This window comes from Odocoileus virginianus, chromosome 6, assembly GCF_023699985.2.
Source record: "Odocoileus virginianus isolate 20LAN1187 ecotype Illinois chromosome 6, Ovbor_1.2, whole genome shotgun sequence".
Classification (NCBI taxonomy): domain Eukaryota; kingdom Metazoa; phylum Chordata; class Mammalia; order Artiodactyla; family Cervidae; genus Odocoileus; species Odocoileus virginianus.
The window spans coordinates 27,410,772-27,426,791 of NC_069679.1; the positions used below are offsets into that span (position 1 = coordinate 27,410,772).

Consider the following 16,020-nt stretch of genomic DNA (forward strand, 5'->3'; position numbering starts at 1 on the left):
CTTTCTATTTTCATTCCACTGTCACTTGAAAACATACTTTGTATGTTTTATATTCTTTGAAATTTGTCAAAGTGTGTTTTATAACCCAGAATGTGGTCTTAGTGACTCTTCCATGTGATACTGAGAGCAGAAATGTATACTCCTTGCGACCCCATAGAGTGTAGCCTGCCAGGCTCCCTTGTCCATGGAATTCTCCAGCAGGAATATTGGAGAGGGAGGCTATTCTCTTCTCTAGGAGATCTTCCTGACACAGGATTGAGCCTGGGTCTCCTGTATGGCAGGCTGGTTCTTTACCATCTGAGCCACTGGGGAAATCCATATATGCAGTCTAGTACCTTATAATAGAAAATACCCAATTTCTCCCTTCCTTCCATCGAGACATTACTATCACACATTTCACTTACCATATGCTATAAGTACTCAACATGTTGTTTTTATTACTTTAAATAAAGTTATCTTTAGATTAAGAAAAATGAAAGCTTTATTTTACCTTCATTTATGCCTTCTCTGATGCTTTTACATTTTTTATATAGGTCCAGGTTTCTGTTCTAAATAATTTTCCTTCTCCTGAAGGAGCTTCTTTTAACCTTTCTTGCAAGGCAAGTCTTCTGGAAATGAATTCCATGTGGTTTTACTTGTCTGAAAAGCCTTTATTTCTCCTTCAATTTTTAAAAAATTCATTTATTTTTGGCTGCATTGGATCTTAATTGTGGCACATGGGATCTTTGTTGTTGTGGTGCACAGGTTTCTCTCTAGCTGTGGAACACAGGCTGTTTTCCCATGGAATGTGGGATCTTAGTTTCACAACCAGGGATCAAACTCACATCTCCTGCACTGTAAGGCAAATTTTTAACCACTGGACCACCAGGGAAGTACCTGTCCTTCAGTTTTGAAAGATTAATGCTCTGCTAATATAATGCTAGGTTGATGGGTTTTTCTCTCATCAATTAAAAAATTTCAATCCGATCTTTCTTGTTTGCATGGTTTCTGGAGAAGAGTCTGCTGTAATTCTTGTCTCTTTTCCTCTAGAGCATTTCCCTCCTCTTGGCTTCTTTCAAGATCTTTTCTTTATCTTTGGTGATCTGCAGTTTGAATATGATATGCCTAATGTAGTTACAGTTTATCTTGCCAGCATTTATGTTGCTTGATGTTCCTTGAGTTTCCTGGATCTGTGATTTGGCTATCTGTCATTAATTTTGTAAAGTTCTTGGGCATTATTACTTCAAATATTTCTTCTGCTCTGTTCTTTTTTCCCTCCAGTATTCCAATTATGCATATGTTGCACATTTTGAATGTCTCACCATTCTTGGATGTTCTGCTCTGTATTTTGTTGTTGTTATATTCTTCTCTTTGCATTTCACTTTAGGAAATTGCTATTGTCTTATCTTCAGTCTTGCTGAATTTTTTCTTTGTCTTTGTCTAATCCACTGATGGATCCATCAAATATATGTTGTAGTATTTTTTATTTCTATCATTTCCTTTTGATTCTTTCTTGATTTCCATCGCTCTGCTTATATTACCAACCTTTTCTTGAATGCTATCTACTTCTTCCATTAGACCTTTTGACACACTAGTCATAATTATTTTAAGTCCCCTACTTGATAATTCCAACATCTATGTCATATCTGAATCTAGTTCTGATGTTTGCTTTACCTCTTCAGACTGCTTTTACCTGCCTTTTGACAGCTCTTGTAGTTTTTGCCTGAAAGTAGACATTCTTTTGGGTAATAAGAACTGAGATAAATAATCCTTTGGCATGAGGTGGATTTCTTTTGGCCACACCATAACGGTATGCAGAACTTCCCTGGCCAGGGATCAAACCCCCCCCCCCCCCCCCCCGCCCCCAGCATTGGGAGTGCAGTCTTAATCACTGGACCACTAGAAAAGCCCTTGCGTGAGGATTTATGTTAGGCCGGCTAGAAGGTGATTGTGCCGTGGTTGTTTCTTACAGCTGCAGATGTCAGAAGCTTCAAATTCCTTTAATATCCTTGGTTTGTTTCCTCTCTTGAGTTCGGACTTTCCTAAGTACTTATCAGAGCTTACATCTTGCAGCTCTTTCCCCTGTAAGTCACCGTTATTTCACTGGAGCCCTGTTGATGTGGTAGTAAAGTGGGGGAGGGGAAATGTTCTATAATCTAATGATTAAAGCTCAGTCTTTCAGTGGGCCTGTCTCTCTGGGTTGTGACCTTCACATGTTTCTCCTCTGGTATAGCTTTTTCCCCTTCTTTGGTGAGAAAGACTAGAGGGAGCTAGAGTGGGAGTAATATACTTCCCCCAACATAAGTAAGACAGGAAAAGCCTTTTCCCCTGTAGGAGGATCTTTCTTGAATTTTTACCACGAGAACTTAGTGGAATGTTTGGAGGTAGAGACCATGAAAGTATGGGGGAGGGGGGTTCTTCTAAAGACTGTGGCCTCCAGAAGCTTCTCACTCTGTGCCAGTCCTCACTCAGCTTCCAGAAATTCATCAAGGTTACCATTTCAGCATTTTTCCCAGTTTGTGGCTGAGGCAGCTTCTGCCCCAGATAAACAGATCTTGGCTATAACCCTCTGGTTTCACTTGCATCTTTATTTCAGTGTAGTGGGTTGACCTCTAACCTCAATTCTCTGATGGGTCTAAGCAAAGTCACTGGTTTTCAGGTGTATGGGTTTTTCTTGTGGTAAGGAAGGGAGTGATGACTTCCAAGCTCTTTATATGTTGGAGCTGAAACCAGAAGTCCCCTACCTACATCTATATGAGACCACCCTTTTAAATGTATGTTTTTATTTATCTTATAATGCACATTATATGTTAGGATAATACACATGGACAATTTAAAACTAATAAAAAATACTTTTGTAGAGTTGCGTGTTCAGAACATTTTAATGATGGAAAGAAAGTGGAAGTGTTAGTCACTCAGTTGTGTCTGACTGCAACCCCATGGACTGTAGCCCGCCAGGCTCTTCTGTGCATAGGATTCTCCAGGCAAGAATACTGGAGTGAGTAGCCATGCCCTTCTCCAGGGGATCTTCCCAACCCAGGGATCCAACCTGGGTCTCCTGCATTGCAGGCAGATTCTTTACCATCCAAGCCACCAGGGAAGGGCTCTTACGATGGAGGTATACAATAAAAAAATGTTTGGAGACACTGTGCAAATCAGAAATGGAGGAAATGGTTACCTGCTGCTAATTGCTGGGGCTCCATCACTGACAGATCCAGTCTCAGGCCAAATTATAGCCAAAGGAGTGACCAGGAGCCTTAGGTCCCCAAGCTAAAATGACAGAGCCAGCACAATTTACCCTTCGTTCATATTAACCAACAAAAACAGGTCTCACTCCATAAAAGTAGGCAGTGAGGAGGGTATCTAGGCAAATCTAGCTATTCTATGAATTAATCCTCAACAAGCTCGCTAACTGACCCTCACCAAACAGACGTCTCTCATGAGGACAAACAATTGAGGGTCTCTAGGCTGGGGGTTTCCCGGAGGGCAGGCAGGAATGATTTCCTCTTTTGATTATACCGTTAAATCCCCCAGCCCTGTACATACTCAGAAGCCCAATTAGTGTTTGGTGAATTTAGCTGAGGTAGTATTGAAAGTAAATGTAGCATATTTGGGAATCTCTACCATTGCAAAGAATGTAACTCCATTCAAATAGCTGGACCTCTAAGCTGATGGGAGAGAAAGCAGTGAAGCTGCTGCTGCCTTTCCAAGTTGTCAGCCCTGGAATTGGTGGCAGATGAGGGGACAAGGCTTCTGAACCTGTAGACCCAAGGAGAGAAAGCTACCTCTGTGACAGCTAAAAAATGTAGCCAAAATTCCATTATTTGAGTCACTCTATAATAAATTCCCTTATAAGAGGGGCAGGACACTCGGTAGTCGAGAGTCTCAGATGGTAAGTAACAGAGGCCCAACTCAAACTAACTTAAACCAAAAAGCGTTCTATAACTGAATTTTCAAAGGTGATGATCAGGTTTAGACCACACTGAATCCAGGCCTCAAACCATGTCAAGACACACTTCCTAATATTGTCTGTCTGTCACCTCTGCCCTCTCCACCCACTCCTCCATCTGCTGCTTCTGAGTTGTCTTTACTCTCAATCAGGTTACCTTCACAAAGGGGCAGAAATGGCCACAAACAACTTCAGGCTGACATTCTCTAGCTTACTAACTCCTGGAGGAGAATGTATTTCTTTCTCAATAGTTACAACAAAAGACTTGGGCCATATCTCTTGGCCTAGACTTGGTCATCTGCCCATTCCTGAACTAATCACCCTCACTCTAATTGCCCCTAACAGCCGTGTGGAGCTGGGTGAAAGGGGAAGCCCACCAGAAAAAGTGCTGGCAGTAGGATTGCTCTCCAGCTGAAAATTGAGGTATAATATCAGGAGAAGGGGGAATGTATTGTAAGGATGCAAAACACTGGGGAGACAAAAGTAACATGCGTTAACTATACCTTAATTGCTTTCTTTGTTTTTCAAGAGGAAAGAGTCTTATTTGAAATAATGAGAGTTTTATATTTTATTAGGGGGTAATGGTTTTTAAAGACCACATTCTGGTAGTTGATATTCTCTTTACTAGATTTTTACTGCTTCTAGATTTTATGTTTTGTTTTAGTGCAGGGAGATAGAAAATTTTTTTAGAGAGACAAAAATAAATCATGAGTTATACTTAAATATCTAACTCAACTTTAACATTGCAGGGTTTTTACTTAAGTTATTCACTTTTATAATTTTACATATTTTCTTTTTTAATGAAATCTCTTTGAAGTTTATTTATTTTTGGCTGTGCTGGGTCTTCGTTGCTATGTGGGCTTTTCTCTAGTTGCGGCAAGCAGGGGCTACTGTCTAGCTGTGCACAGGCTTCTCACTGCAGTGGCTTCTCTTGTTGCGGAACACTGGCTCCAGAACGAGGGTTCAATAGTTGTGTCTCAAGGGGTTAGTTACTCTGACAGCATGTGGGATCTTCCCAGACCAGGGTTCAAACCCATGCCTCCTGCATTGGCAGGTGGATTCTTACCACTGAGCCAGCAGGGAGGCCCCCTACATATTCCCTTTTACACTAAAAATATCCTAGTTCCTAAAGACGTTAATGTACATTATTTACTTTATCCTATATGTCAAAGTTCTGAAGTAGTAGCAATATTATTTTAATTTATTATGGTTCACATTTCATTATGGTTTGGGGTTTGATCTTAGGATGTAAGATTTAGCCTTTGACTGTATGGATTACAAAAAACTATGGAACATTCTTAAAGACATGAGAATACCAGAACACTTTACCTGCCTCCTGAGAAATCTGTATGCAGGTCAAGAAGCAACAGTTAGAACTGGACATGGAACAACGGACTTTTTCCAAATTGGAAAAGAAGTACGTCAAGGTCATATATTGTCACCCTGCTTATTTAACTTATATGCAGAGTATATCATATGAAATGCCAGGCTGGATGAAGCACAAGCTGGGATCAAGATTGCTGGCAGAAATATCAATAACCTCAGATATACAGATGACACCACTTCATTTGATGAAGGTAAAGGACAAGAGTGAAAAACCTGGCTTAAAACTCAGGATTCAAAAACCTAAGATCATAGCATCTGGTCCCATCATTTCATGGCAAATAGATGGGGAAACAGTGACAGACTTTATTTTCTTGGGATCTAAAAATCACTGCAGATGGTGAGTGCAGCCATACAATTAAGAGACTCTTGCTTCTTGGAAGAAAAGTTATGATCAATCTAGACAGCTTATTAAAAAGCAGAGACATTACTTTGCCAACAAAGGTCCATCTAGTCAAAGCTATAGTTTTTCCAGTAGTCATGTATGGATGTGAGAGTTGAACTACAAAGAAAGCTGAGGGCCGAAGAATTGATGCTTTTGAACTGTGGTGTTGGAGAAGACTCTCGAGAGTCCCTTGGACAGCAAGGAGATCCAACCAGTCAATCCTAAAGAAAACCAGTCCTGAATATTCATTGGAAGGACTGATGCTGAAGCGAAACTCCAATACTTTGGCCATCTGATGCGAAGAACTGACTCACTGAAGAGACCTTGATGCTGGGAAAGATTGAAGGCGGGAGGAGGGGACAACAGAAGATGAGATGGTTGGATGGCATCACTGACTCAATGAACATGAGTTTGAGCAAGCTCTGGGAGTTGGGTGATGGACAGGGAAGCCTGGTGTGTTGTAGTCCATGGGATCACAAAGTTCAGTTCAGTTCAATCGCTCATTTGTGTCCAACTCTTGGCGACCCCATGGACTGCAGCACGCCAGGCCTCCCTGACCATCACTGGCTCCCGGAGTTTTGTATGAGGCTCCTATGGCTGCTGTAGTATATTACCATAAATTTTGTAGCTTAAAATAAGAATTTTATTCTTTCACAGTTACAGATTGCTTTTTAAAATTGCATTTTCTTCAATTTTGGTTTTTAATTCTATAAAATGTACCTGGTTCCTAAGTCAAAATTATTTTAAAACAGATATATTCAGAGTTTTACTTCCATCCCTATATTCACCACTTAATCCTTTCTTCTCCTATAGATAACCTTTTAAAAAATTATTATTTGGGGTTTATCCTTCCATTGATAAGAGCTTCAAGGGGGTGGTGTGTGTGCTGTGATCTATGCACTACTTTCCATCTAGTAAGTGAGACAGATCCTTGAGCTCAGGAAAATTCACTCACTGAGCTCACTCACCCAGGTTGTTGTATTAGGGAAGACAGAAAAACAGAGAGGGCTATATCACCAAGATAGCAAGGCTTCTTGAAGCTGTGAAGGATGAAGTTAAAACCAAAATACAGAATCTATAATTATTTCAAAAGTTAAAATACAACGCATGACGCATCCAAACACAAGAGCACCCTCTGTTGGCCTCTGTTGGAATGCATATAACTGGTAGTGCCTGGATTTGAAAACTGCTGAGACCGGGGTGTCATGTTGGGTTAGCTTTATTAAAGAAACATAGCTAAAAAAATAAAATAAATAAAGAAACATAGCTGCCAGCAGACTGGGAAGCCTTCGAGACCCATGTCAAATTTACGCTTGGCTCTCCCCAGCTCTCAAGTCCTGTGGCCCTTGAGACACATGCTGATGCTAAATATCTATGTTACCACATCTTGGGGAAAAAGATCCTTACTTTCCCTCCTGCACCTCTTTTCATGACTTAGAAAACAAGCAAACAAGAGCTGTGTTTTTTACTGTCACTTGGTCAAAGCCGTGACAGTAGTGACACTGCCCTAACTCTCAAGGTGCTTCCTTCCTCAGACAGTATATCTGAGTATTTGTGAGGGAGCAACGTGGATCAATGAAAGGAGGAGCCATGCATCTGGCTCGTCCTCCCTGATAGCTATATGTCCTTGGGCAAATTATTAACCTCTCTGAATATTGGTGTTCTCATCTGAAAAATAAGAATGATAGTATCCAATTCATGGGCGTTTCTGAGGTTTAAATGAGTGGTGTGTGAAAACTCCTGATATGTGATGCCAGTGCTGCATATGAACCTCAGTAAATAATAGCTACTACTACTATTATTATTTCCTTTTTGCTTCACAGGAAATTTGTGAGAATCCCCGATTTATCATTGGTGGAGCCAATAGAACTGACATCTGCCAAGGAGATCTAGGTAGGAAAGTTCCTCTGGTCCTATTTAGCCAAACAATCAAGGGGTGATTAAGAGATATGATCCTTTTACAGTAAGTAAAGGGAAAATAATCTGGTTTTGCTGTAATGGATTTGGGGGAGGTAGTTTTGATAACATTATTTAAACTCATTCAGCTCTGTGTTGGTGATTGCTCCATTTAATTTCTGTCCCTCCCACCTTTCTTACCAGCTCTTTGCCTTGTGTCACAATAGGAGGTGTACGTCCTCTCCAGAGTCTCCAGGACACTCACACACCCCACTCAGCAAGACAAAAACCCTGTTTCTAGCAGGACCCACCTTCCTTAAAGGGCTTTCCTGGCGACTCAGTGGTTGAGAATCCGCCTGCCAATGCAGGAGATGGGAGTTTGATCCCTGGGTCAGGAAGATCCCCTGGAGAAGGAAATGGCTACCCACTCCAGTGTTCTTGCCTGGTAAAATCCCATGGACAGAGGAGCCTGGCAGGCTAAGTCCATGGGGTCACGAGGAGTCAGACATCACGTAAAGACTAAACAACAACCTTCCTTAGACGGCAGCTCTGAAGTTGTGTGCCATGCATGTCCCTTGGGCATGCAGAATTGATATGCTCACAAAAAATGTTTTCATAACTCAAACTCCTGTTTAAACTGACCCAGAATAGTTCCGTATTAAAGAAGCTTTTCAACAAAGAAGACAACTGCCATGTGGATGAGCATCCAATTTTTTGTCCGGTTAATTAGCTTGGCTGCTTCCTCGTCTCAGCCTCTTATATGGAAGGCATTGTCTTTAGTGCCAACTGCAGCAAAGTTCTGTGAAATAAAGTTGGAGGAAACGAATATCAACAGATACAATTTAGAACATGAGGGAAACGGGGCACTCAAGGCCAAATGAAAAGAATTTAGCTAATTTGGTCCCGGAAGGAGAGGCTGAAGAGGTTTTGAATATCTGACTTCCTGCACTTGAAGGAAGGCTGCCTGCAGAGACCTGGCCAGCTGATAACCCGGGCCTTCCAACCAACACAGTTTCAGAGGAGAGGCTGGCTGCTTGGGAGGTGGCAGGTGGGAAGGGTGGGAATGGTGGTGGGAGGAGGCCTGCGGAGGCTCTCGGCCTCCCCTCTGCAGGCTCAAAGATGCCGTGACATCCTACACAGCACAACAAAGGCCTTGCATAACCTAGCCTGTGTTCTGTTAGTGTTCCTGACCTGCCACTTGGGCATTCACACACACACACACACACACACACACACACACAAGCAGGGCAAAGTGCCACCTCCAAATACTAACCAGGTTACAGTACTAATGGGCTGGACTGATGGCTGTCAGATGCTCAGATTCTGCAGTCACATTGCAAAGGTGCAGGGCAGGCAGCTTTCCTACAGGTGTTAGAAAGAATGACCCAATTATGACCCCCCACTGCTGTCTCAATTGAGGTTCAAATGGAGGTCTGAGCTTATACTGCAGACAGAGGAATTGCCTATAGCCTTCAGGAAAGCAGTCATGAGGGAGTAAATTACCCTGTTGATCACATGGTCCAGGGACTGTGGTCACACTCCTTTCCTTGGCTGACACCTCCATTAGGTCAGATCTGAAAGCAGGACAGTGAGAGCCAAGTGCACGCCCTTCTCCAGAAAGCAGATGGGGATGGGGTCTCCTTCTTCCCTGGAGGTGTGGGCCCTCCTGTGACCTATGCCATGTGTTTGCCTGCAGGGGATTGCTGGTTTCTTGCAGCCATCGCTTGCCTGACCTTGAACAAGCGTCTGCTTTTCCGGGTCATACCCCATGATCAGAGTTTCACCGAAAACTATGCGGGGATTTTTCACTTCCAGGTGAGGTCAAGGGACTCCAGGTGAGGGTAGTTAAGAGGGCCAGCGGGCCATCCACCTACCACTGGTCTCCCGGCCTTGACTTCCCAGTGGCTCCAGGAAAGATCCCCACCCACCCACCCGGCTATGACTGTGGGCAGTGAGCCCCTTCAGGCCTCAAGCCTGTAAGGAAGTAGTTGTTTATTTCTTCCTACTCTCAAACCCCTACACCTTCCGTTAGGCCCCAGAAAGGTTGGAGGATATCCTGTTTGCTGGCCTGTTGGTCTATTTTTACCTTTCCAGCTGTCAGGCTTCTATGTGATAACCAGAAGCCCTTCTCAAGTAAATCCCTAAGACTCTAGCACTGAGAATCCAGAGGGCCCTTTAGGCTGCAAAAGAAATGCCAACACAAGTCTATACCCACTCTATCATTCATCCCTTCCAGGCTCTGGAAGAAAAGTCTCGTTAATCTGGGGACCAGGCTTCTGGTTTGGCCCAGCAATGAGTCTTTTGGTTTCAGAATAAGTTCAGACACTGAAAACTTTCTGGATCCAAACTGTCCTAGCAAAGAGCCAAACCCCATGCTGACCCAGAACTGAAATGAGCCTCGTATGTGGGCATCTGTATCTAGGGGCGTTCTGAGGCTTCTGAACAGCCCTGAAGGCTCCAAATGTCCTGGACTGACCCGGGTCATCAGTTGATCTTGTATCCCAGGATGGAAGGCCTCAGAAAGGGTCCTCTCTGCAGGTTTAGGATCAGAGTCCTGCTGCCATCCCAATGCAGACAGGGCAGCGGGGTCCCGAGTCTTGTTTTTCCCTATGCCATCAAGCTGCTCACTCCCCTTGGGTATTTAAAAGGATCATAAATACAAAGACCACACAGATTTTTGCCCTCTTGTTCATAGGAGAGTAAATGTCATTAGAAGGAAATTAAACTACTTTTGGCTTTCTTGGGTTAAAACTGATTTGTTCAAGAAAGAACATCATCTAGAATTGGGATTACTGGACAGTGTTCCTGCTTTAACCAGAGTATATTCTGGGTCACATTCCATTTCCATGTCAATCTTTCTTCTTCAACAATTCCTACCTTATTTGTCATCAAGAAGTACATAAATTATACATCACCTTTTCCTAGACCAGTGCTTCTCAGCCCTGACTGCATATGAAGAGCAGCTGAGATAACTAAAAATACTGATACCTAGCCCCTCCCTAGCCCTACGGAGCAGCAGGAAAATCTCAAGCCCTCAGATACACATGGAGTACCTACCATCCCCTGTACTGAGCTGGACTGTGTGGAAGAGACATAATGGTTTATAACGTACTTCCTGCCCTCAAAGAGTTCGTGGTCCACTTAAAGAAAAATTCACCCTCTCTAAACCCAGAATAGTATGAACAAAAGGAATGTGGGGTAGAGACGCATTTCCCACTGGTAATCTGAGGATGGCACTGTGCTTGATGCTTCTGTGCAGTTCTGGCGCTATGGAGACTGGGTGGACGTGGTTATTGATGACTGCCTGCCAACTTACAACAATCAACTGGTTTTCACCAAATCCAACCATCGCAATGAGTTCTGGAGTGCTCTGCTGGAGAAGGCTTATGCTAAGTAAGACGGGGATAGGAAATCTTTAGCTTCCATAGTGAGCTCTTTAATCATCCCTTCTTGGTGGTGCTACAGATCCTGGATCCCAGCATTATTTCTCTGGAACTCAAATCCCAGAGCCTTGGTTGGCTCAACCTCACGAGCTCACTATATATACATATATGTATGTGTATATATAAAACTTTTTATTTTGTATTGGGGTATAGCTGATTAACAATGCTGTGATAGTTTCAGGTGGACAGCGAAGGGACTCAGCCACATGTATACATGTATCCATTTCCCCCCAAACTCCCCTCCCATCCAGGCTGCCACATAACACTGGAGCTCAGAATATATGAATAAAAGCCATGCTGCCTTTCAGAAGCTCCACTCCAGCTACTAGAGGCTTTAATGGAGCCCTACTTCAGATTCCGGGTGTAGTGGAAAGAGAACCATCAGGAAGTGGGAATAGCAGTTTCCAGTCCCAGTGTTTCTCCTCTCTGTGGCCTTAGCTGGTCACACAGCCTCTGGGGCTCAGTTGCTCCATTGTGAGGAAACAGAATCACAGTACCTGTTCAAAAGCTTAGAGAGTTGTTGGAGAATTTGGACAAGACAGCATCACAGGACCCAAGAGTAAAGTCCTGGAGCCAGGGGTACCGGGGTCATGTTTCCTGGAACCCTGTGACCCCAGACTAGTCTTCATCCTCTCTCTAAGGCTCCATGGTTCGTATGAAGCCCTGAAAGGTGGGAACACTACAGAGGCCATGGAGGACTTCACAGGAGGAGTGACAGAGTTTTTTGAAATCAAGGATGCTCCCAGAGACATGTACAAGATCATGAAGAAAGCCATCGAGAGGGGTTCCCTCATGGGCTGCTCCATTGATGTAAGTCTGTGGTGTGGGGTGCAGGACAGGGAGCTGCCAACTGCTGGGAAGACTTACCCGGTGAAGAGCAGCACAGGGTGAATGTTCTGTTTTAGGAAGCAAAAAAGTAGCTCTCAACTTTGAAAACTGGGAATTTCTCAAGGGAGAAGTTTCTGGAGGTTTCCAATAAAGAGGTGGAATTTAGGTGGAAATAGGCCTCCAAGGTTGGTGTTTCTCAGTTCCAGCATGCCCCTAGTAAGCCGGCCACACATTGGGCTATGGACCTGAACCTACCAGTTCCCTAAGAAAGCCTCCCAGTCATTGGGCTTTGATCATCTCTCTCACATGAGACACAGGCTTTGTGTTGTAATCTGGGAGAAGCTCAGCCTGCAGTCCACGTCTCAACGAAGTGGTGTGAACTGAGACCAGAGCCAAGGGTAAGGGGATGGCAGACGGGCCAGGAGATACACCTTCCCTGGGGAGTAGTCAGTGTATTCTAACAGCCTTGGTTATCTCTGCTGGTGAGGAAGGGGCCCCAAGCTGAATTCCTGTTCTTTCCTCTCCTAGTACACCCAGTAGATGGGAAAGCTTGGGAAGATGAAGCGCCCATGGACAAACGTTTTCTTTCTGCATCACTGTTCTCCATCTTTTCTCCATTCAGGCTCTACTTACCTCTCCTCTGTTTCTTTGTCTATCCCCTCCCTTCTTTTGCTCTCCTTCCCTTTCTATCACCCACCTTTGTTTACTCTCTCTCCCTCTCCTGGACTGTCCCCTGCCCTCCCTGTTGGGCCTCAGGATGGCACAAACATGACCTATGGAACCTCTCCTTCTGGGCTGAAAATGGGGGAGTTGATTGAGCGGATGGTGAGGAATATGGATAACTCGCGGCTCAGGGACTCAGACCTCATCCCTGAGGGATGCTCAGATGACAGACCGACTCGGGTGTGTACTCCTCCCACCTGCATGGCCCGGGTGTGTTGTGTGGTGTCAGACCTTCCTCAGCAGCTGGCACCTCCCACGTGGGCTCCTCCTGGGGCCTTCCAGGGGTCTGGGTTGGAATCTCTTGCTCGCTCCAAGGCTCCTGAGGAATGGGGGGAGACAGCTTTTGGAGGGAATCTCCGGTGTGGGACTGGGGGGGGGGGGGGCGGGTTCCTTCATATTCCATGGTCTAGGCAGTTTCTCGGATAATGAATTAACTGGCATAAATATTTACAAAACAGATTTCATTTATTTCTAAATTATTTCTCTCCTCCTAGTTCACTCACTTATGTATTTGACACTTATTTACTGAGCTCCTACTAGGCACTCTTCTAACAAACAAAGAAAATTCTCTCCCATTTGTTTAGGATTCTAAGGAACGAGCAGTCTCCACACACTCCCCACCCCCCACCCCAGAGCTTATATTCTAGTAGTTTGGGAAGTAACACACGCTATACAGTAAAGCAGAGGAAAAATGAACCTATTTTTTCCCTATCTGAGGATAATAACATTTGGCATATGTCCTACTAGGATTTTTCTATGCATACACCTAATCTAAATTTTTATTTTAAAAATGCAGTCATATTGTATGTGCTTTTTTGCAGCATGCTTCTTTTTCAGTTAGCTTTATATACCTAATGTGCCAATAAGAATCACATTCTTAGTGTGTCTTCTATAACACTTTTAGTGGCTGTACAATAGTCCAACAGGCAGATGAATTATAATTTTTTTACCCCATAACTAATTATTGGGAATTTAAATATTTTCTTTTTCTGTTTTGGCTGTAATTTTTAAATGTTACAGCAAACATCTTATTAGATACATCTTTGTGTCCATCCAGGACAGTTTTCTTTGCACAGATAGCCAGTAGTGGAATAGCCAGGAATGCATATGTAATGCCACAAGAGTCATTTCAAGAGGTTTCCCTGGTCTAGAACTGAGAGATTCATGAAACTCCTGCCCCCTTCCCTTTCTATTCACATGGTCTGGGTCCTCTAAAGACTGAAATCTGGAAGAGGTTGAGATGCCAAAAGCCTTGGCTCCTCACATACCCCTCACTTTGAAAAGGGCTCCAGGCTACCTCTTAAAGCTGTCATATCACCAGGCAGAGTGAAGTGACAGAGATCCATTTAGGGTTCACTGGGTTTTGGTCATCCTACCCTTCTGCCAAGGATCTCCTGTGGCTGCAAATCTCAGATGGAAGAGACCTCCCTGCTCCCTGAGGCACAGTCATGTCTGAGCAGAACTTTCCTCTGGCTGCCTTGGAATTCTCTGCCTGGGTGCAGGAACTTTTAATTTCTTTCTTTTTTTTTAACTTTTGGCCACATAACATGGCACGTGGGATCTTCGTTCCCCAATCAGAAATCAACCCACACCCCCTGCATTGCAGGCATGGAGTCCTAACCACTGGACCACTAAGGAAGTCTACTTTTAATCTCTTGAACATGTTCTAGGGTGGGTGAAGAAGGTGAGGGGATATAAAGATAAAAGGTTAGACCTCCATGTTTCATCTAACCCCTTTTCTCAACCCCTTTCTCTTCAAGGAATAGTCAACCCTGGGTGGGCTCAAGGAAGGGGAGCCTGACCCAAGGCAGCCTCCATCCCCCCCCCACTTCTTCCTTTGAAAGACCCCAAGGGATCCAGAAAGGAGGGCCAGGCACGCTCTCACTCACCTCGCGGCTCCAGCCTCCACATTGTTCTCCAGTGGTCAGGGGACCAGCTTGACGGAAACACCTTGTCTGGGCTGCATATTCTTGGCTCTCTTAAAGGGCTAGTGAGGGCCTTCTCAGGGCTAGGAGCCATGCTTCCAGGGCATGGAGGAGTCCTTGTCCTCACTGGACCCAGGATGTGAACCAGTGTGAACTTTGTCTCAGGAAACAAGCCCTGATAGGCTGTCTGGTTTTCACTCCACAGACGATTGTTCCAGTTCAGTATGAGACAAGAATGTCCTGTGGGCTGGTCAAAGGCCATGCCTACTCAGTCACTGGGCTGGAGGAGGTGAGCCTGGTGGGGTATGGAGGGATAGGACTTGAGGGGCTACTTGGGGGAAACTCCTGAAGTCAGGTCTTGGCTTTCTGGGCCCCACTGCATCTGCAGAATTTGCCTCCAATCAGGTACTCAGGCTGAGTGATGGGTTGGAGGAGACTACTGGGACTTGTAGGTGGATCTTGCCACAAGACAGTTCTCACTTTATGTTTGATTTTAGTGCTAAACATAGCAATTGCCCCAACATTTCCAAAGAACAAATAGAAATCACTTTGGTTTTATGAAATTAATTTTATGGGCTCTTGTGTTTCTTGTTTTTCATGGTCACTAATGATGTCTTGCTCCCACTGGCACATCTGGCCTTAACTGGGTCATGACACAGACAGGGAGTTTGTCAGGCCCCTTGTGCACAGTTGGGCCATTGTGCCTGGTCATATGGATGGGCAGGGAGAGGCAGTTGCCCACAGCAGCCCATGCCGCAGACAGGAGAAAAGGGGCCCCTTTTTCTGATTGATCTACTTAGAGGGGACATTTTCTGTCACTCTTCAGCCAGCAGGGGCATTTTTTTCTATTAATAATTCACGCAGAGACACCTGATTGCCTACATTATGTGCCCTGCCTCCTCCACCCACTCCACTCAAATTTCTAAATGGCCAGATGTGCACTGTGAAAATCACTTCTTAGAAGATGGCAAGGTGATGGCCAAGCCTGAGTCCTGTAAGCTCGTGCTAAGGTTCTGCCAATTCACAGCAAACTTGTGATTAGTCTCCTTGACCAAGCAGGACAGCTCCCTGTATGGGATCCTCTCCCCACTCCCACCCCAACCCTCAGGGCAAGACAGAAGACCCCCATCCCCCACCCCACTTCAGAAAGGGCCCAGAGCAAGAGAGCTTTTCCTCTTTGCCCAAGGCCCTGTACAAGGGTGAGAAAGTGAAGCTGGTGCGGCTGCGGAACCCCTGGGGCCAGGTGGAGTGGAATGGCTCCTGGAGTGACAGGTGGGTGAGGGGACCCCATGAGCAGGGGACAACAGGACCTGGGACAAGGTTGGGTTGGGGACCAAACCGTAAGAGTACGACAAATGCTTGGTCTAAAATCACCCTTAAAACCAATGATCCAGAGGAGAAAAGGGGGTGTGGCTCCAGGGAAGGGCTGGGACCAGAAGGGGTGTGGCTCCAGCTTAGGGCTGAAAGCAGAGCCTCGGGAACCTGGGACCCCAAGAGCTCTCTGATGGC

The 16,020-nt window shown here is 44.7% G+C and overlaps 1 protein-coding gene and 1 long non-coding RNA gene across 7 annotated transcripts in view; one reads left to right on the forward strand and one right to left on the reverse strand.

The window, feature by feature from the left end:
- The window catches only part of CAPN3 (calpain 3), a 49,594-nt gene that overhangs the window by 17,486 nt on the left and 16,088 nt on the right, over positions 1-16,020 (forward strand). For 4 of the 6 annotated variants that reach the window (XR_011488229.1, XM_020906767.2, XM_020906771.2 and 1 more), the window contains exons 2-8: positions 7,520-7,589; positions 9,289-9,407; positions 10,852-10,985; positions 11,677-11,845; positions 12,620-12,766; positions 14,717-14,800; positions 15,698-15,783. Coding sequence is in view for 5 of the 6 variants with exons in the window: in XM_020906767.2 (XP_020762426.1) it covers positions 7,520-7,589; positions 9,289-9,407; positions 10,852-10,985; positions 11,677-11,845; positions 12,620-12,766; positions 14,717-14,800; positions 15,698-15,783 (809 nt within the window). In the remaining variant the exon portion in view is untranslated. The remainder of the gene's footprint in view (positions 1-7,519; positions 7,590-9,288; positions 9,408-10,851; positions 10,986-11,676; positions 11,846-12,619; positions 12,767-14,716; positions 14,801-15,697; positions 15,784-16,020) is intronic. The other 2 variants (XM_020906772.2, XM_020906775.2) reach the window with 1 other exon arrangement.
- Positions 7,842-14,723, reverse strand: LOC110146110 (uncharacterized). Its single transcript, XR_002316409.2, has 3 exons — positions 14,476-14,723; positions 12,818-12,905; positions 7,842-8,391 (listed from the first exon to the last, which is right to left on the reverse strand). It is a non-coding gene; the product is annotated as an uncharacterized lncRNA (long non-coding RNA).